This window comes from Caenorhabditis briggsae, assembly GCF_000004555.2.
Source record: "Caenorhabditis briggsae complete genome, chrX, whole genome shotgun sequence".
NCBI lineage: Eukaryota > Metazoa > Nematoda > Chromadorea > Rhabditida > Rhabditidae > Caenorhabditis > Caenorhabditis briggsae.
Genome location: NC_013491.2, coordinates 13,555,353 through 13,577,066, shown reverse-complemented (window position 1 = coordinate 13,577,066; position 21,714 = coordinate 13,555,353). Strand labels below are relative to the sequence as shown.

The window sequence follows — 21,714 nt, the reverse complement described above, 5'->3', positions numbered from 1 at the left end:
AATGTTTATCAGGATATCAGCAACATTTTACTAGTTAGCCACTTTTTGATATCTTTCACAGAAAATGAGATATATAGGCTCAAAGTGGACGATCCGGGTGTCGTTCTATTAGAGGTTTTACGGTAATAACATTCGATTCATACACAACCTGTCTTAAACCAAAAATACCTTCTAGGAGTGGTAGTAGGTTCTGGAGCTGGGGTCGGGAGTTCTGTGGGGTTGGTTGGAGCATTTGGGGTGGTAGCTGGAACTGTTGGAACTGGAGCTGGCACTATAAAAATGAGAAAAATTAATTTCAAATTCTTGAATAAAAAATAACAACCTTCATGACATGGTGGAAGAGCACAAAGGACCGGAGTTCGCACAACTTGTGGGTAATAGACCACTGGCTGGTAAACTGGACGGACTGCGGTGAGTGCATCAGTGTAAACAGTTCGGAATGTTGCCGGCGCCACTAAATGCTCTTGTTATTGTTATTTTTGTTATTGTTCAGAAACGATGGGCTCCTCACCTCCAGCTGGAACTTGGTAAACACCGTTCACCGCCGCCGCAGGGGCTGCGGATGGCACGCATTGAGTTCCGGATGGTTGATAAGCTTGAGCACATTGACATGTTCCAGCGGCGCACACTGCTGGGGCAGCGCAGGTCAAATATTCGTTACAGGAGGAGTAGAGAGGGACTGAAAAAGTGAAGTGATACATTGTCTGAATAACGTAAATTTAGATTATTTATCTCTTTTTTTTTGAAAGATTTCAAAAAATGGTCAACTGACAAAGTTCTCACCATGATATCAATAATCTTTCATCTCTTGACAATTTTTGAAATTTTTCACGGAAAAAGAGATAAATTGGCTCAAATTAAAAAAAAAATTCTAAAATTTTGGAGGAAATAAAACCGCTTCCTGAATTTTTGATGGCATTCGTGTAGTCAGTAACTCAAAACACCCCAGAGTTTAAATTCTAGTTCTGAAGTTACGATGAGCAAGATTGATAAAATTTTACAGATTTTCGGTATTAATAAATTTCTCAATTATTACTGTACTTTGTTGCGCAATTTCTCCTGCTAATGCTTAAATGGACTAGGACTGATTTGAAAAGAAATGGAAAAACAGAAAATGAGAAATAGATGTCTAGTGATTATAAGAAAAATTGAAAAATTGATAACATGAAAATATCTAAAAAGGGAAAAGTGTAGAAATAAAAACTGCGATAACCAGAAGACTTTGAAATCTTAGTATTTTGTTTTATGAAAAAAATTCAAATGAAATTAAAACATACCAACACCAAATTGTCGTTTTGTTCGTCGAACGCTGGCAGCATTCGTTAAAGCTACTAAACCAATTAGAACTAAACAACAATACTGTTTCATTTTTCAAAAAATGTTTCGTATCCAAACTCAGAATACTGTAATACTGTTGAACCAACACGTAAAACTTTCAGCCCCACTTCGTATATTTATATGACTATTCTTTCGCTCGTTTTTCTCCACCCACCCAGGCAGCTCCACCTATGCCGAACACAGACCGGTGTGCTAGATGCCGTTGCGGCAACGCCAAAGGACACGTGTATATGTGTGTAACTTGCCCAAAAAAAAGAGGCGATGAAAAAAGGTATGTATTATTTGTATTTGAGTGTACCGCGCCGCCGCCAACGATGCGGCACCGAGAGTTGCTACCACACAAGCACTTATAAACAAACGGACACTTTTTCACGGCTTTTGCCATTGTCGTAGGAATAATTAAGCGGCGTCTGCCAGTCGTAAGACGTCCCGAAAAAAATCGTTGAGACTGACACTTTGTCAGGTTGCAATCCGATCTATTGTCAGGTATGCGAAAGGTGATCCTTATTCTGTCTTCGAAATATTTATTCAATTTATAGAATCATCCGTCGGTGCTAAAATGTAAAAAAGTGCAACAAGTGGCACGTAGGATTGTTGAAGATGTTTGTGCAGCAACACAAAAACACAGATCGGAAGTGCATAATCCTTGAGGATACCGTACACAATGTAATAGAATGACCCATATGATACATTTTGTTTTAACATAAAACATCTATTTCAGTTTGAGGGATTTTTTGGATTCAGTTTTTAAGACGACGAGTAAGTACGAACTAGAGGGACTCATTCAACTTTATCTCTGAGCGTATTTATCTCTGTTCTCCTAAAAGACATCAAAAAACAAGCCACTGACAAAATGTTTTTAATAATATGATGAACATTTTATCAGTTTACAACTTTTTGAGATTTTCGACAGGAATTGAGATATAATTGCTGAAATTTGACGGTTTGGGAGAGCATTTCACATTGTTTACTATAGTCATTTTTTGTTTTTTTTTCCTGAGAAGACCCTACAAGTTTGTAAGTACTTCGAACTGATCCTTTAAAAAACATGTTTCTCTCCTCTTTTCTTTTCAGAAAATTGCCAGCTACAGTAACTTGAACTCAGCGATTCTCACCTAACCATCAACCAGTCTTTTGCTGCTTCCGGTAACCTCTGAAGATTGTCTCGAAGAATTTTTGAAAGGTAATGCTCCATTGTTTGCTCCTAGACCTTGCAAATTGTGTTTTGATGGTTTATGTGATGCTCAAGCATATTCCAGTTACCCATCATCAAAGAGAAGCGCCAATTTTTCCGTACTATTGTTGGTTTTTTTGGTGCCTTCAATCTTTTCAATAAGTTTTATGTTAACCTCCCATTGATCTTTGTTGAGCAGCTTCCGATAACAACCGGGCGGCTGATGACTCAAAAAAGTTTTTTTTGGTCTCAAATGTGGCCTGATGCGCACCCAAGACCATTGTCTTCCGCAATTCTTTTTTCTTTCCGCGCTTCCCGCGCGTACAATTTCCGATCATCGTCCACGTGTCAATACTCTCTTCCTTTCACGCTGTAGCAATGAAAGAGGGCGCTTGGTGTCAAAAGATGTACTGAATTCTTTTCAACTGAACAAATATTCTTTAGTAGTTTGTCTGGTTTCATGTAAATGTACTCAACAAAAGAAAACTGACACGGAATGAGTAATCCCCCATCTTTCTCATCTTGATTTTGAGTGATGAGGGGAGGAGAAGAAAGTAATGATGACTTTAATCTATTCTAGAAGTTAAAAAGTTCCGGATTCAAAGTAACACAAGTCAGAGGAGAGTCCAAAATGAGTTGAGCTGAATTTGAAATGTGAGGTGGGTTGAGTTGGCAGCGTGTCACCGTACAACAATAGGAATGCTGGTCTTTCTAATACATGTTTTAGAGTATCTTGTTTCCTATTGGAAAAGAAAAAAAGCATTGCCAACTAATGAATTGATGGTCCTGGTACCACCATTTTGTTCGCTTACAAGAATTAGTTATCTTTTACAGACTTTCAGATAATTGAGCTGAAAATCTCAGTATAGATTTGCCTTCTATTAAAGAATTATTTCTGTACGACATAACAAAACAAACAACAGCAACAAACCTGGAAATTGTATTCTCTTCATGAAAAACTTTTTTTTTATAAAGACGCTTTCCAAACATATTCTGTCAAATAGTTTTTTATTTATTATATGCTCCTCCAACCACTAAACATCACTGGTCCACATTTTTTGATGTTTGCAAATTCTTCTAACTAAAAATTATCAAAACATTAGTTAATCCTTCTTACGTAATCGAAATCTCATTTGCATATCCCGACTATTTCCGAATGCCCTTTTTCGTGTGATCAACTGATCAAATCTGTTCTGAAGACGTTGAACTAAATCCCTTGCGACAGGATCAGTAGATTTCTAAATGTTACTACAAATCACAAACAAAAGTGATCTTGGTTCTGGTTCCGGGTTCTACATCGAGTAAATCATAACTTGAAAAATGTTAAATAATAAAACTGTTAGGCGAACTTTGAAGTTTCATCCTGAATGAAGTTCTTTGTTAAGTTATTTTATCAGTGTCATTTAACACAAGTATCATAGTGTTTATGTTCTCAGGCCCTTATGTTCTAGGTCCATATGTTTTAATTACTTCGTGATTTTCTGAATTTAAAAAAAATACAATTCCATTCACATGATCATTACGTAAAATACAAACCAATTTCAGACAAATTTTATAAGAATACAAACTTTGTGTCAGCTGGGCGCACCTTTTGGGACAATTCTGAATCTCCCCACGCAATCGAAATGCACGTAGTTTGAAATTCTGGCCGTCTTTTTAAAAGAACAAATTTGGTATTACTGTCTGATGTGTTGTTGAAACATCTGACATCATCCTTATTTTTACGTTGAGAATATGATAATGAAGAAAATATATCAAAAGATCACGGATAATAAAAATAGTCGTTTCTCTTTAATTTCATGCAGGCCACTTGATCATTCACAAAAAAGACAAGTAATTGTTCATGCTGTGTGGTAAGAATGTAGTGTTAGGTTCATGTTCAAAGCATAGAACATAACATTTTTTTATTTGTGGGGGAGGGTTAATTTGAAACCGATATCAAGATGTTTCAATAACTTTTGTATGCGGCATGAATTTCATTACTGGAAGCCACTTTTTTGAGTCCCAAGGTAAATTCCAACCAAATCTCTATAGTTTGAACTTTCGCATGATGAATTTTCCGACTTTTTCAAACCTAAAACCTTTGTGATTCTTAAAACCCACTACTTCTTACGGTGACCCTCCATAAAAAAAGAAATATACGAATTGTAACCCAGTCCATTCCGGAAAATCATTTCTCGGAGTCCCATTTGTTTTTCAATACACAACGAGCTATTAGCTTTTCTAAAAGTCATTGCTATTACAACTTTGAACGACCAACAACTTGGCAACATCCCAAGAATGGGTGACCAGCGTCAATTACACTTGGTTCCAATTCTTACACTGCCACTCACACTCCCTTTCTTCTTCTCCTACGTTTTCTATCTTTTTGTGATCATTGGGCATCGTATAACAGTGAAAAGTTCATTATCTTCAAACTGAGAACAACGAATTAAACATTCGGGAATCAATGATGAGAAGAAACTTTCGGGAGGATTGAAAATTCGAAAGTTCATTTTTTATAAAATTAGGGAAAGCATATAAAATGAGGAGGAGATTTTTAGAGCGAAAAGAGATCGAATTAATGTTGATTGAAGAAGAAAAAGGAGAACATGTATGGCTTATTAAACTATAACGAAGTAGTTCTGCTCGTCTCCCAAACCGTATCCAGCGTCTCCAAAGCCATATGCCTCGTACGGGAAGGTATCTCCAACGGCTTTCCTGAAAATTAACAACTTAGTAGCTGAAAATCTAAAAAACAAATCGATGTGGTCCTTTTAACTAGTTGATCCCAATATTCTCTATTCAACTTACTTGTTATGGATCTGCTTGAAAATGTTGTTGAGCATCTTGCTCTTCGAGTAACTTGTCGGAATCGAGAGAACCGCAACAACGAGCACAACAAGCAGGAAGAAATGTCCAATTCGGAGCATTTTCAGCGAGAAGGTAACGAAAGTTTGTGGGCTGAAAAATGAGACTGCGTTGATATTTTGGTCGGAGACTATGAATAGAGAAGAAAAGCAAGCGCAAGGATCTGCAGAAAATATAATGAGTGAATGGGAACTTTATTCAGAGCGTCACGAGGGATTACCGCCTACTTATTATGAGGGTGGAACTGATATTTTGAGCTGAAAATATTTTAGATCAAATTAACCTCGGGGGAGTTGATATGATTAGGTTGGAAAAACCCAAAAGGGTTGTGAAATTGGTTTCTCTTTTAATTTCGTAAAGTCAAAGGGTGCGAGTGCACCGCCTTTTTCTCATTACATTAGTCACTAAGCCTGGTGTTGGAACCTAACAAAGAAGTGTGAGAAGAAGGAAAAAAAGAAGTTGAATTGAAATGTTGCAAAAAATAATAACAAATTCAACGAATTTCGTTTGCAGGAAGACTACTTTCACCTCTAATGTGCTCCTTTTTGAAATGAGAATGGGAAAGCTTATGCGGTGGGGGAGGGGTGTAGTTTGGTTTGGAAATGAAGCTCCACCCACTTGGGATTCCTGACGTATAATGAACAATGGTCTTGCCCTCTAAACCCTTGGAGGTTGGAATACGGTGGATTAAATCATCTAACACCCTCGCAAGAAATAGAAGTCATTGAATCTAAACCAACATAGCAAAAATAGGCGACTAGTCGTAATAATCTGTTTTCCTAGAACTTGGAGTAGTATTTCTTAAGAGCCCCCCGAAAAACTATGGTGGGAAGTTTTTGAAAAAGAGGGTTTTTGAAAGAGATAGAAAGGAAGTAATTCTTATAAAGAAAAAACGAAGTAGGGGGTGGAGCCAACTGAATGACATATCATAGTATTTATGGAAAGAGTCTGTAGAATGGGATAATAAGGATACGAATAAAAATGATGAATTACCCACCGAAAGAAGTCGTGAAATAAGAGAAAATATTTACTCAAACGTTTTTCTCTCCCTCTTTCAAGTTTTGAATGAAATATTTCATTATACTCTGACTCAAAAAGATATAAATGAACATGTCAGAAAAATATGAATGACGATTGGCGAAACCAATTGAATTGATCATTGGAAACTAATCGAATTTTTGTCTCCGAATAAAGTTTCCAAATATGGCACCAATTACCAATGCAAAAACCAAAAACAGAAAGTCACAAAAACAAAGTTACCTAGACAGAAAGCATCTACTTAATCCACACAAATGGTGTACTGTAGTTTTGAAAGCATCATTTCTTTTAATAACCATTTTATGGCAGGCCTGGACATTTGAATTTCAAAAGATGGAATAAAAAATAAGATTAAAACCGCATCGTTTGGCACGCAATCTCTTTTTTCTGAAACTTTAAAAAGAAGTCTAAAGGGGGGTGAGGGAAATTGGAGTGAAGTAATGAAAGAGGTGGTTTATGTCCTGGTACTAAATTTTTAATGAATACCTCCTCTTCTGACCGAGAATAGATACGACGACGCAGTTTAATAGTAAAGGTTAGGGTTTTCCGAGACTAGAAAAATTATATTCGAGGTTTCAATTTATTGAAACAGGGGGAAAAAAATAGATGTGAAGTAACGAACTGGTGAACATTGAGCCGTGGACCCCACCCGCGCATAAGTTTCTCATTTCATCCGAGAAACTGACTCACAGAACTTTGAATGTATTAAATTTTGATTAGTACGGGCATTTTTTCACCCTTTTCCACAACGGATGCATAATTCTGAATGCATCATATGGAGCAAAAAGTACAATACAAAAAATAAGGATGATCAAAGCTATTCTTTATGCTGGATTTTTTCATGCATCATCTTCACTTTTCTCATTTGGAATGGATAAGACACTTGTATAACAAATTGATGGAACGTCGATCTATGCGAGGTTTCTGAAAATAAAATATTGACCTTATTGATAATTAGAAGAATGAGTTCCTTATTGATAGGTTTTCAATTTTAATTTTGTAATCTTGATTCGTTATCAATCTAATGTACCAGATAAAAAGGCTTATCATTTCAAATGTTTTAAGTATAAAATAGTCAACATTGAAACCCCAAAAAATGCCAACATTTTTCCGTCGCTCTGAAAATTTTTGATAATACTAAACATTGTAAATGCCAATTTTTTAAATTCATAATCTTTTGCTAAATTCCATTCGTATGAGATGTGTGACGTTTGTAACCAATACAGTGCCGATAATGAAAAATTTATCATTGTGATGAGATCTGTACCATTTTTGAACTGCTCATTTCGCTTCACTGGATTTTTATTTAAAGAATGGTGATCACAAAAATAAAAAAGACGACGAAAATTCCAAAAAAAAGCGATTCGAGAAAGAATAATCAAGAAGTAACATTATATTTATTCCATCTTTGTACCCACCCACCTTTTTCAGCAACACCTCATTTCCATGAATAAATTTTTATAACTAATTTTTCTTCATTCACACATTTGGCTACAACTCATTATAGTCAGCACAAATGCTTTAAAGACATCCGACTATACTCGATGTTTGAAACTTTTTTCATCTTTTCCTAGAGTACATAATTATTTATTTCTTTCAGTGGTCACGGAACATGAAGTATGGAGGATATCCTTGACCATTGGGAAGCCACGTGGGTTTTTTCAAAAATTTCGGAAAATAAAAAATATTTTGATTGGAATCTGGAAGACGGAGAAAAGTTGCAAAGATACTCAAATTATGAAGTCATAAATCACATATCCGTATTTTGAAGAACTTTCATCGCATACCATTCAATAAAAATTCATTCTGTTCTTCGAAAAAGAAGGCCCACTTCACGAAAAAACCGTTCAGACACTTCAAGAAAGCATCTTACGCTTCTTCTTTATTTTCTCACATGCTTCAACGACAAGTGCCGGTTATTGACCTTACCATATTTGATGAAAAGGTCATTATGGCATGAAATATCTAACAATGAAGCAACAAGAAAGCATTAGCGTTTTTCGGTTGTTGATTCAATCAGAGTTTGACATCACTTGTCAGAAATTCGTCTCAAAAATTCTATGTGAAACATTCTTCTGACAAGTGTCTGTCCCCGGTTTATTTCTTTAGCAAAGACTAGCCGTTACTTTTGACGAAGTTTTTTTTTGTTTTAAGCTAGAGGAGCGTGATAAAGGTTGTCTACTTAAACGATATGAACCACTTTTAGATTTTTTTCAGTTTTCGAGTTTTATGAATACAGACCAGTTGGTCTAATTTTCGAAAAAACTGAAAAATTTTGTTCATTCCAAGACAAGGGGAATTAGAAAAGAAAACTGTTTTACTTATTATTGCAATTCAGTTATTTTTGACAAGGTCAGACCGTTCAAAAACTCTCCGTCTCTAGTATTCTCTAGCTAAAATAACCAATTTGTCATTCCAAACTAAAACTAATCATCCATTCTTCGATTCCCTTTTTTTTCTCATTCTACTCTAAACTACTACTACTTCTTATTCTTTTCTCGAATACTGGTAATACTTGAACTATTCACCTCCGTCTCTCCCTCTCTCACTCTCTTCAAACCAAACTCATCCTTTCACCCCAAACTGTCCTACCCTCCCACCGGTCACAGTCCCGACGGCAAAGCAGCGACGTCGGCTTACACTGTATTGTATCCATTTTATCTATGAAGCGGACGACGCTCCCTATTTTTCTGCTATTACTTTTACACTACTATGGGATCGCCGACGTAGATGGACAAACGGCAACACAGAAGCCTAATGTGTTGTTTATTATGGCTGATGACCTAGGTTTCAATGATCTCGATTGGAAAGATAGCACGTAAGTGGGCAGAACAGTTAGAAAAACATGTTGCGAAAATCGGTGGAGCCTCAATTCGTTCGGAAAAAATGAGTTGGAAAAAAGACTTGAAAATTCAATATGAAACTGAGAAAGAATAGCAATTTTTACAAACTAACTAAATTCATGAATATCAGAGTACTTAAACGGTTCAGAATGTTCTACACGTATTTCGTAGAAAAAGGGTACTACAATACTACAATAGAGAGAAAAAATTCAAACGAAGCAAATATACGTTTTCAATGAATTTTAAGTTACTCTAGACTTTAATAACTTGAAATTAGTAATAGAGGGGTTTCAAACTGTCAATTTTGAGCTTATTACGTGGCTCCTGTGCAAGATATCAGAAATGTGTCTACTAATATAATATTTGTTTTGTTATGAACAACAATTTGTCAGCTGACAACTTTTTGATATCTTCAACGGAAAGCAAGATAAATAAGCTTAAATCGCATGTACTTGTGAACCGAACTTCCGCGAGTTCTGCCATAGTGTCTTTTAGAATTAATACTTTTGGGCCAACTAAAATAGATACGATAGAAATCGACAAGCGTTAAAAAAATGTTATTTGAGAAACTGTATCTTGTCTAAGAACAAAGTTACAGACCTATAGCAGCCCAGCCTGTTTGTTTCCGGTTTGTTTTAACTGTTGCTTTGTTTATAGACAATATTCAGTTTCCAAATAATATCATTTGTAATACTTATCAAATTCTAAATTTAGTTGACCCAAAAATATTGATCCTAGAAAATTAGCTTAAAGTGGAAAGTCAGGAGCCCGATTCACATGTAGTCAGAGTCTGAAAACTTAATTCAAAAAAATTCCTGGAACTGAAAACACTCTTCTTTTATTGGTGCAAAACTTTAAAACAAAAATATTTTTCCAGACTACACACTCCAAATCTTCGTAACCTGGCGTTCCACAAAAACACGGCACTCATGACAAACTCTTACGTTAATCAATTATGCACACCGTGAGTTGTTACTTTGTTTTCCACGAAACTATGTGTTTTTGTTATTTTCTCAGAACCCGAAGCGCTTTCATGACGGGTTACTACCCATTTCGGGTCGGCACTCAGGTACTTAGCAAATTGGAAATTTTTGGACCGTTGAAATGTTTTTTAGGCTGGAGTATTTCTACATATGGAACCAGCTGGGGTACCTACAATGTTTCCATTCTTATCTGAGAATATGAGACAACTGGATTATTCGACTTATTTGGTTGGGAAATGGCATTTAGGATATTGCAAAAAGGAATTTCTGCCAACGAATAGAGGGTTTGACTATTTTTATGGTTTTTATGGACCACAAACGGGATATTTCAATCACTCAGCAGGTACGCTAATCGAGCAATTGTGCTCAAAACTCTTTGGAGCACAAATCATAACTCAAAAGGAAGTTTTTACAATCCAAAGATCAGTTTTGCAATTTTCGACTTTTTAAATACAATGGAAAAATACCTAAAAAGAAGAACAATCGAAGTTGTTTGTTTTAAGAAAAAAAAAACTGAAATGAAAGGAAATTGCTGATGTCATCAAGCAAAAAACGTTTTGTAATTACTTTCACCCCTTGCTTTTTTCTTCCTGCAAAGATCTTTTGCGTGGTGCTCCGCTCATGGGATCTTTCGAAATCTTATCGTATGGAACATCTTTTGTTGCGCATCCAAATGAAAACGTTAATTGAATGCACTTGATTCAAATCAGTTGTTCAAGAGAATATTTGGAAAGCACAATGTTCAGGGAATATTCTACCCAAAATAGGAGTGCACTAGAAGGCATCAACAATAAGGGTCAAAATTAACGCGTGTACTCTTTTTGCAGCCATGAACTGAAATTCAGTTGGCGAGGATAGAACTCGAAATAGAGATAAACAATTTTCGGTACTGTAATGCACTTTCAGACCAATATCATCGCGAACTGAAAAGAGTCGTCAAGGGATTAGACTTGTTTGAAGAAGTTGGGAATGGCAAGAGTGTTCCAGATTTTTCACAGAATGGTGTTTATTCAACGGTATGGTTAAATTAATACAGAAGACATTCACCGAGTTTTAATTTGTGAATTTAGATCAACAGTTTTTGTCAGAACTCTATTTGAAAATAATCGATTAAATAGTAGACGATCAACTTTGGGTGGTTGAAATAGTACCTATTACCATACTAGAAAACGTGCCCTGGCATTGTTTCTTTGTGAATCAATATTTTTGAACCAACTAAAAAAGGTATGATACAATTTGACAAGCATTACAAAATGAAACTGACGGTTATATCGGCTTGTTTGGTCCATAACTTTGTTCACAAGCACGATACAGTCTCCAAATAGTGTCATTTTGTAGTGCTCGTCACATTCCATCATAAACGATTTAGTTGGTCAAAATTATCAGTCCTAAAAGACACCATGACAGGGCCCGCCAGGGCCTGTTCTTTTTATTTATTTCACACAGATCTAGAAAAATGAGCTCAAAGTTAACGTTTATAGACATCACAGATTCTACTGTAAGATTGACACTTTTATTGTGTAAAGGAAAATACGGTAACCTTCAAAAAAACTGCCTATTACAACCAGAAAAACTTCAAAAGTACAGTGACTGTGTAATTAGGTTTTAAATGCCCTTAATGTTTTTTAGTTTTTTGAAACTTCGATGAATTGAAAAAATGTTTACCGTAAATCATACTTGTAGAAAAGATGCCCGCGGGCCGGGCCATGGCCGCGCTAAGGTTTTTCAGAAAGCGGGCCGGGCCGAGCCGGAAAAAAATTACACATGGCCTTTTGAAAAATAAAAAAGCTTTTTGAAAATTTCGAAATTTTAGAGCGAATCATCATTTTTCAAAATGGCTTTTCTTCTTAATGAATGAAAATCCACACTAGAGACCGATTCTGTTGAAAAAAAACTGTTTTGAGGTGGTAATTAGAAAAAAAGTTTCATCCTTGGCTTATTGAAGTTTGATTTTTTTTACTAAAAATGCATTCAATTAACTTTTTCGGATGGTTGTATGCATTTGGTTTAATATTTTGCTATTGTAAATATTTTGGCACATTTGAAAAGCAAAATTTTCGAAAAGTTGTCCTAGGCGTGCCGCGGCCCGGCCATCCACATGTATGCCGTAAACTATTTAAAAGTTTTTTTACGAGTTAGTTTGCATTTGGTATCGAATAAAACAGAAAATTCGAGCAGGATTTGAAAATAAGGAAAAAACTAGGAAAATAAATATAAAATCTGAAAATAATTTTGAAACTCATTAAGAATTTATCAACTCTAATAAATTTCACTTTCGGTGAAATTAGAATAAAATTCAAACATTTTAGGACCTATTCACTGACGTTGCGATGAGCGTTCTAGACAATCACAACTCTACCAAGCCTTTCTTCATGTTTTTATCCTATCAAGCAGTACACCCACCACTTCAAGTGAGTCACACGTCAGCACAATATATCCAGATCAAATAAACACCAAAATAGCAACGAATCTAATTTTAAAGGTGCCGCGCTCCTACGACAAGTATTGCACACGAGTCAAGAATCGCTATCGTCGGATTTATTGCGGTAACGTTGTTTGCAGAATGAATGAGATGGGGTTTTCCGTTTGACCCATTCAGATATATGAAAAAAAACGGCTTCGTTTGCACTTGTGCAATAAAGAATGACGTGAACTATGGTTCTTAGATTCTTCAATGGTTAGGTTTTGGAGCAGCTCAAAAAAAAGAGAACACAAAAACCAAGAACAGAAATCAAATCCTGTTAACTAAAAGAGCTTTATTTAGGCATGTTGACAGCAATGGATTTTGCAATCGGAAGACTGGTGGAATATTTAAAAGCTGCTAATTTGTACGAAAACACTGTGATCGTGTTTACCAGTGATGTGAGAAGGGAAATTTGAATAGCGGGTTGTGGAACATTGATAACTTTCAGAATGGAGGAACTTCAAATTTCGGCGCATCAAATGCTCCACTTCGTGGAGAAAAGGACACTATATGGGAGGGTGGTACAAAAACAACCACTTTTGTGCATTCACCAATGTATGTGGAAGAAGGTGGCAATAGAGAAATGTGAGTTTTTTGAAAATTGCAGGGTTATTTATAGGGGAAATCTTTATTATTTTGTGTTTCGTAGTATTGGGTAGTACTGGAATGTGACGTTTTAACTTCATTACAGATTATGTGATAAATTAAAGCTAGGGAAAAACAAATCTTGCAAAAAATGCTTTTCTGGAATCGGGTCAGATATTCTGGAAAGAAAACATTAGTCACTTCTTTTTTGAGAAGCCGTTTGATTTTTAGACCCAGCATTTAATTTTTAGATTACCGCATATGAACCAAATCTCATTTTCTTGTTATTTCTCAGTGATTCTTCAGGATGTTTCATGTTGTTGATTGGCACGCAACGATTCTATCCATCACTGGTTTGGAAGTTGATTCATATGGTAAGGTTACCCAAAAAATCCCTCAGCCTGCAATAATTTTATTTTGTAGGCGATGGTATCAATCAGTGGGAGTACATAAGAACGAATCGTCCCAAATTTCGTCGCTTCCAATTTGTTTACAACATTGCCGATCACGGCTCTGCAATACGGTTGGTGTGTGTACGACTGAAATTAATGTCATGTGAGTTGACAGCAAACGGGGAAACCTTTGATTGTTTACAGCGATGGTGATTATAAACTGATAGTTGGAAATGTCGATCGAAAGATGTCAAAGGACAAGAATAGGACACGATTGTTCAGGATCTCAAGTAAGATTTCTTTGACAATTGACGTTCTTCTGAATTGTCAAAATTGACGGGCTTCTGAATTTCATAGTGTGATGATAGTAGGGCAGAGATCACGAAACGGAAAATTGAAAAGGAATATTTGAAAAAGGAAACGGTTTTACTGAAAATAGGTTTTGAAAACCGGAAGTTCAAGTTGGGATATTTGCATTCAATTCAACCAAAGATCGAAAAAATGTTGTTGTCAAAAGATTAGAATTCTGTTTTTCTCTTATTTCAGACCACGGAAACGGTCTGAGAGTGTTTAGCACACATTTTCTACGGTTTTTAAAAAAATTCAAGTATGTGGTGACTAGTGACTGCACAGTTTCAATACGGGTCGATCAAAAAATTCTCCAAAGACCACAGTTGAAAATGTGATGATTCTTAAGTTTGCATAAGTACTTCGTCTAGTCTAAAATTTTGGAAATTATTATAAAATACAAAAATTACTTTTTTGTACAAGGACTTTTCAAAACTGTGCAATGCGAAACCATATGCGTTTTGCTTTCCATCGATTTCCGTGGTAATTTTTATATTTCTAGGTATTTTTCTCAATTTACATCTTCACTGTAGAATGTTGAGAGATTTGAGGACATTCATTCATAGTGTTTACGGTATTTATTTATACAGACTAAATTTGATCATATGGTTATTTATGATTTTCTTTATAACCAGTGAAATTGCAAAAAATTGAATGCGCGTCTTGTTTTGCTTTTTTACAATAACTAGTTTTCCGGAAAATCAACAAAAAACTGATGAGTTTGGAAATATTTTGTGAAATTCTAAATTTTGAACTTTTGTCAAAACTACACAATCTCCACATTTTATGTTCCGATTTACATAATTAATGCCAGTTTGATTATTCCTTAATTTCATTCTTCCGTTTTCAGCAGACCCGACTGAATCAAAGGATATTTCCAGAAACAATCCAAAAATTGTTCGAAGGTAGTTCATGTACTCCATTTGGCACTTGACCAATCCACATTTTGCAGACTTCTCTCGAAACTTGATCAGCTGAAAAAGTTCCTCCACAAAAATGTCCGGAAACCGCTGAGTTTATCCGGCAGTCCAGAGCGATTCAACGGAAGTTATTCCAGTTTTTGGTGTGATGGTCAAGCTTGAATCAACAAACCATTGACAATTTTCCCCTTGCTTTACTCATGGTCCTTTTTTTTTGGGTTCCAATTTTTAATATTGCCATTCTGTCTAGTCTAATAAACATAAGTACTGTATTTTTGCTCTATTCAACCCCCATTGTTTTTCAAAGTACATCTATTCAATAGATTGGTATGCTAAACACAAGTGGACCCCAAGGTTTATTGCCAACTGACCCCGTCCACTATCTCTATTCTTTTTGCTATTGCGGTGTACGATTACCGAACCACTGTTGAGCAGATTACGGTCGACATAACGGTCCATTTGAATCTATCTAGCAGATGAAAGGGAAGAGGAGGAGAAGGAGAGGTCACCACCAACTGCGTTGGGAAACCATAAGATTGCCTTTGAGATGGCATTGACATTGAAAACGTAGAAGAGTAAGAAGATCGGTTTGGATGAAAATAGATAGTGGACAGGAGAAACGAAAATCGCGGTTTTCAACAAATCGTAGTAGTGGAAAATTTGTAAATACGTCAGTTGTAAATTAATGTAAACAAGCTAAAAGAAGACTTCCATTTTGAGCTCAATTATTTAACATTCTATAAGAGACTACAAAGATCTGTCAACTGATGAAATATTGGTGATATAAGGAAAAATATTTTATCAAGTTGAGCTCATAATGCAAGTCTAGGGTCAGCTTCTGTTGGAGCAAATTCTGTTATACAGATTGAAAAAATTGAGACATGAGAGCATAAAACAGAAATAATCAAATTCACATGTCCTACCAAAATTATGTTATTAAAACCGGAATAGAAATTTTCTGGAATTCTCAATTTTAGAAAACGTCGAAGACACTCCTCAAAGTTCCCATATTTCCTTGTTCTTTTCTATTCAATCTTCCCTAACTAACAGCTTTTTTTCGAATCTACCGAACTTTTTTCTCAAATTCCTATTTCCGACTTGACGCGAACAAATGAGAAAAAGTCAGTGCAATGCAAACAGAGATTTTTTGTTCTAATCTTTCCGAACTTTTGTGGGATTTCCAACCAACGTCGGCAAATCTATGAAAAAAACAAGATTTTCGAACTCCCCTATTAATGCTTGCGGAAAAGTGTACACTAGATCAGAACAAGCAGTCAATCAAACCTATCCACCAGTCGATATATCCCAATCATTGGCCCTTTCCTTTGATTCTTCCTACTCGCTCAGTCTCCCGGTGTGCAAATGAGTGTCGCTCTAGTTTAAACAAAAATTGACCTATTGCTACACAGCCTTGCTCTGGTCCAATATTTGCCGACGCTCTTTTCCAATAGTCCGACCCAACTCTTCTTCTTTATCCATCCATCTATTCGTTCCCTTCCTTTCTTTCCACACAAACATTTTCTACACTTCTCACTGACCGAGCAGTAATCAAATAGTCGAGTGTGTGAGTGAGAAAGAAAAAAGACGAGTGCTACGACGGATGATTCTACCAAGGTCAACTCCCACACCACGTTGCTTTCTGAATGAGAGATGCTATCTTATCTGTCAATTGCACTGCAAGCAGATTGACCACGACCGATAGTAGCACCGGGAGTATTTCGTCAGATAACGAAATGGGATGATTCGATTCAAATAACACATTTCTTTTTATTGGGGGAAATATACCATTGCAGTTTGCAAGTTTCAAGAGAAAATATATACAAAAAGACAACAGTATAAAACCTAACATTTTTAAAAGTTTTGGGGAAATGGGTTTTGGGTGGGGAGACGGTTGGGTCGGGGGGTTCTTTAACGGTGATGATCAATTAGTACAAGTAACTGTATTTATTATTTTGGGTGAAGACTGCTCTGATTTAGGGTAGAAAACAGTGTGCAAGCCTTAATAAATACGTGGAAATGAAACAAATTTGGTGGAAGAAGGTGCGGTACGGTTTAAAACAACAGTCTGTCCAAACACTCGACTCATTGCTAAGGGTGTAGGGACGAGATGAAACAAGGAGCACCCATGCTCAAAAAATGGGGATTTTAAGAGGAGAGAAAACTACCGAGCGATGGGTGGGAGGGGGTTAACAAGATTTTTTAACAGTTTTGTAAGCGAAGTGGTATCATGAGACGGATTGGTAATACAGAAGGTAAGGCGTCGTGGAGAAGAGATTTACTTCTTCTTTGGAGCGGCCTTCTGGGCGGACTTGGTGACCTTTCCAGATGATCCATCGGACTTCTCGACGGACTTGATGACTCCGACAGCGACGGTTTGACGCATGTCACGAACGGCGAAACGTCCGAGTGGAGCGTAGTCGGTGAAGGACTCGACGCAGAGTGGCTTGGTTGGGATGAGCTCAACGATTCCGGCATCTCCGGACTTGAGGAACTTAGGGAAGTCCTCGACCTTCTTACCGGTACGGCGATCGACCTGGAAAATAAATGGTTAGATGCTTTGTCCATTCGACCTGAAACAATTTACCTTCTCCTTAAGCTCGTTGAACTTGCAAGCAATGTGAGCGGTGTGGCAATCGAGAACTGGAGTGTATCCAGCGGCGATTTGTCCTGGGTGGTTCATGATGATGACCTGAGCGTGGAAGGTGCGAGCCTCCTTGGCTGGGTCTTGCTTGGAGTCAGAGCAGACGGATCCACGACGGATGTCCTTGACGGAGACGTTCTTGACGTTGAATCCAACGTTGTCTCCTGGAACGGCCTCTGGGAGAGACTCGTGGTGCATCTCGACGGACTTGACTTCAGTGGTCACGTTCTGTGGAGCGAAGGTGACAACCATTCCTGGCTTGATGATTCCGGTCTCGACACGTCCGACTGGGACAGTTCCGATTCCTCCGATCTTGTACACGTCCTGGAGTGGGAGACGGAGTGGTCGGTCAGTTGGGCGTTGTGGTGGAATGATGGCGTCAAGAGCCTCGAGGAGGGTCTTTCCGGAAGCATTTCCTTCCTTGCGCTCAACGGCCCATCCCTTGAACCATGGCATGTTGGCGGAGGCCTCGAGCATGTTGTCTCCGTTGAATCCAGAGATTGGGACGAAGGCGACGGCCTTTGGATTGTATCCGATCTTCTTGATGAATCCGGAGACCTCGTTGGTGATCTCAGTGAAACGGGCCTCAGAGAATGGTGGCTCGGTGGAGTCCATCTTGTTGCAGGCAACGATGAGCTGCTTGACTCCAAGGGTTTGGGCGAGGAGAGCGTGCTCACGGGTTTGTCCGTTCTTGGAGATTCCGGCCTCGAACTCTCCGGTTCCGCAAGCGACGACCAAGACGGCGCAATCAGCCTGGGAGGTTCCTGAAAATATCTGAATTCTGAAAGGCCCTTTATCATTCCTAGAATCCTAAAATGTCCAGCCCCCATAAATCTGGCCTAAAATCTTGCAAATTCCAACCCAAACTAACCGGTGATCATGTTCTTGATGAAATCACGATGTCCTGGGGCATCAATGATGGTGATGTAGTACTTGGCAGTCTCGAACTTCCAGAGAGCAATATCGATGGTGATACCACGTTCACGCTCGGCCTTCAGCTTGTCAAGAACCCAGGCGTACTTGAAGGATCCCTTTCCCATTTCCTGGGCTTCCTTCTCGAACTTCTCGATAGTTCTCTTGTCGATTCCTCCGCACTTGTAGATCAAGTGTCCGGTGGTGGTGGACTTTCCGGAGTCGACGTGTCCGATGACGACGATGTTAATATGAACCTTTTCCTTTCCCATTGTAGTTGACCGAGTTGAGGATATACACTGAAAATTGATTGGTTTAAATATTGGAAGGGGTTAGAGCTTTAAGAAGGGTAAAGGAAGACGAGAATTGATGCGAAACCTTTCGAAAATCGAAAAGTCCCAAAATTGTGGGCCTAAAAACGAGACGACCCGACGGACGCACACCACCAGGCGAGGGAAAAGAACACGAATGACGGGAAAAGAAGAGCCCTCTCGTGTGTTTAGGCCAAGGACACTACTCTATTAGCTGCGTACACACCCCTTTTCGTGGCGAGACCCGCCATTGCGTGTGTGCCCCTCGCTCTCTCACTGTCTGCGGGCACTTTCTTGTTTTCGCTCTTTTCTCTGCGCCCTCCAAGTTTCGAAATAATGCGTAATCTCTCTCAACAAACGGTCATGGAGTGAGCGACCTTAATGGACACATACGCTGTTTACGTCGATATGAGTAGATTTTTGAATCTGGTTAGATGGAGGCGACGAGTGTCTGCAAAGAGAAGGGAAACGAGAGCAAAAGTGGAATGCAAAACATCAATAGATCCTCTTTTTCATAACTGGGGAGGGGGACTGACGCTTGAAAGGATGCTGTTTTCAAATGAATCAAAGAGTTATGAATGATATGTTACGCAAGTGGACAACAGCAGTTATGATAATCGGGTGTCGAACGAACAACGGCCGAACAATGCAAATTATGATAATTCGAATGAGAATATGCAGAAAAGGGTGACGGAAGGACAATAGTTTCGTTTTTATGAAGTGGGATGGGGAACCGAGAGAAGAGAACGAAACCAAAATAATTTTCAGCTAGATTCAGGCTAATTTCTAACAAGGTAAGGAGCGAAGCCAGTAAATCTTTAAACCATTAAAAAGGTCAAAAAATGAAACTTCTGTGCCTTTAGCCTGATTACGAAGGTGTGTTGAGAAACTACCATTCAGTGCATTATCAAGCTTTTGGTTCTACTTATCAATGAATTCGGAAGAACATAGTCGAGATTTCTACCGGAAAATGTATCTTTATTGGATTTTTATAATAGCCGTATAACGAAAAATGACAGGAAATGAGATTGTTTCAATGATCTCTGGAATAATTCACAAAGAATCACCTCTGAAATATAACATCACGAGAAAAATGCACCTGTAATAACTGATATTCATCAAAATAGAAAGTGTTTCATTCATCGGAATAGAAGGTTTTTCCACCGAAATTCATTTAGGTTACTCCAAATGATCGATTTCTGATTGAGCAACGCGAGAACCTTGTCTGGTTGAACGATTTCTCGAATTTTAAAGCGAACTATTCAGATTTGAACGAAGTTTCAAAAGTTTCGCTTTACTTTAAAAATATCGAAGCAATTTCTAATGTGTTCCGTTAGAAATCGTTGAATTTTTTTTGTTTTTACTGGTGAAAGCAGTGAAGTTTCAAGAGATTGCTTCAGTTAAACAAAAAGGATATAGGATAAGCAGTCCTTGTCATTTGATGGGAAGTTTTCCCAAGCTTACAAAATAATTCGAGTGAATTCGTTCATTCTGAAAAATGTGGGAAACGAAAATGACGATTTTGGGGGTCAGAAACAGATTTTTCAAATTTTTCTCATATGAATTTTATAAAACGGCAGAACATGCAGATCTCAGATTTGACGGATAGTAGTAATTAACATTTTACAAAATAATTCAAGTGAATTCGTTCATTCTGAAAAATGTGGGAAGCGAAAATGACGATTTTGGGGGTCAGAAACAGATTTTTCAAATTTTTCTCATATGAATTTTGAAAAACGGCAGAACATGCAGATCTCAGATTTGACGGATAGTAGTAATTAACATTTTACAAAACGATTCGAGTGAATTCGTTCATTCTGAAAAATGTGGGAAACGAAAATGACGATTTTGGGGGTCAGAAACAGATTTTTCAAATTTTTCTCATATGAATTTTATAAAACGGCAGAACATGCAGATCTCAGATTTGACGGATAGTAGTAATTAACATTTTACAAAATAATTCAAGTGAATTCGTTCATTCTGAAAAATGTGGGAAGCGAAAATGACGATTTTGGGGGTCAGAAACAGATTTTTCAAATTTTTCTCATATGAATTTTGAAAAACGGCAGAACATGCAGATCTCAGATTTGACGGATAGTAGTAATTAACATTTTACAAAATAATTCAAGTGAATTCGTTCATTCTGAAAAATGTGGGAAGCGAAAATGACGGTTTTGGGGGTCAGAAACAGATTTTTCAAATTTTTCTCATATGAATTTTGAAAAACGGCAGAACATGCAGATCTCAGATTTGACGGATAGTAGTAATTAACATTTTACAAAACGATTCGAGTGAATTCGTTCATTCTGAAAAATGTGGGAAACGAAAATGACGATTTTGGGGGTCAGAAACAGATTTTTCAAATTTTTCTCATATGAATTTTGAAAAACGGCAGAACATGCAGATCTCAGATTTGACGGATAGTGGTAATTAACATTTTACAAAATAATTCGAGTGAATTCGTTCATTCTGAAAAATGTGGGAAACGAAAATGACGATTTTGGGGGTCAGAAACAGATTTTTCAAATTTTTCTCATATGAATTTTATAAAACGGCAGAACATGCAGATCTCAGATTTGACGGATAGTAGTAATTAACATTTTACAAAATAATTCAAGTGAATTCGTTCATTCTGAAAAATGTGGGAAGCGAAAATGACGATTTTGGGGGTCAGAAACAGATTTTTCAAATTTTTCTCATATGAATTTTGAAAAACGGCAGAACATGCAGATCTCAGATTTGACGGATAGTAGTAATTAACATTTTACAAAACGATTCGAGTGAATTCGTTCATTCTGAAAAATGTGGGAAACGAAAATGACGATTTTGGGGGTCAGAAACAGATTTTTCAAATTTTTCTCATATGAATTTTATAAAACGGCAGAACATGCAGATCTCAGATTTGACGGATAGTA

General features: G+C 37.2%; 5 protein-coding genes across 5 annotated transcripts in view; 2 read left to right on the top strand and 3 right to left on the bottom strand.

The window, feature by feature from the left end:
* Nucleotides 1–1,368, bottom strand: part of CBG16832 — a gene marked incomplete at both ends in the record, with an annotated part of 2,997 nt that extends 1,629 nt beyond the window's left edge. The window contains 4 exons of the mRNA XM_045240021.1: nt 169–271; nt 323–454; nt 512–679; nt 1,278–1,368. Of these exons, the coding sequence (XP_045096069.1) occupies nt 169–271; nt 323–454; nt 512–679; nt 1,278–1,368 (494 nt within the window). The remainder of the gene's footprint in view (nt 1–168; nt 272–322; nt 455–511; nt 680–1,277) is intronic.
* A 3,747-nt stretch (nt 1,369–5,115) lies between these two features.
* On the bottom strand, nt 5,116–5,424 carry CBG16831 (the record flags this gene model as incomplete). Its single annotated transcript, XM_002645090.1, has 2 exons — nt 5,116–5,212; nt 5,306–5,424. 2 exons carry the CDS (start codon nt 5,422–5,424, stop codon nt 5,116–5,118), a joined length of 216 nt encoding a protein of 71 aa, XP_002645136.1.
* On the top strand, nt 5,407–5,466 carry CBG27831 (the record flags this gene model as incomplete). The annotated part of the gene is made up of 1 exon (XM_045240020.1): nt 5,407–5,466. The coding sequence occupies one exon, from the start codon at nt 5,407–5,409 to the stop codon at nt 5,464–5,466; it is 60 nt and encodes a 19-aa protein (XP_045099902.1).
* A 3,597-nt stretch (nt 5,467–9,063) lies between these two features.
* Cbr-sul-3 lies at nt 9,064–15,097 on the top strand (the record flags this gene model as incomplete). Its single annotated transcript, XM_045240019.1, has 13 exons — nt 9,064–9,218; nt 10,121–10,207; nt 10,261–10,312; nt 10,359–10,569; nt 11,133–11,242; nt 12,562–12,772; nt 12,991–13,088; nt 13,139–13,275; nt 13,582–13,649; nt 13,699–13,798; nt 13,872–13,957; nt 14,866–14,920; nt 14,968–15,097. 13 exons carry the CDS (start codon nt 9,064–9,066, stop codon nt 15,095–15,097), a joined length of 1,500 nt encoding a protein of 499 aa, XP_045096068.1.
* A 2,113-nt stretch (nt 15,098–17,210) lies between these two features.
* Nucleotides 17,211–18,760, bottom strand: CBG16828 (the record flags this gene model as incomplete). Its single annotated transcript, XM_002645088.1, has 3 exons — nt 17,211–17,468; nt 17,520–18,340; nt 18,448–18,760. The coding sequence occupies 3 exons, from the start codon at nt 18,758–18,760 to the stop codon at nt 17,211–17,213; spliced, it is 1,392 nt and encodes a 463-aa protein (XP_002645134.1).
* Between the last annotated feature and the right edge of the window lie 2,954 nt (nt 18,761–21,714).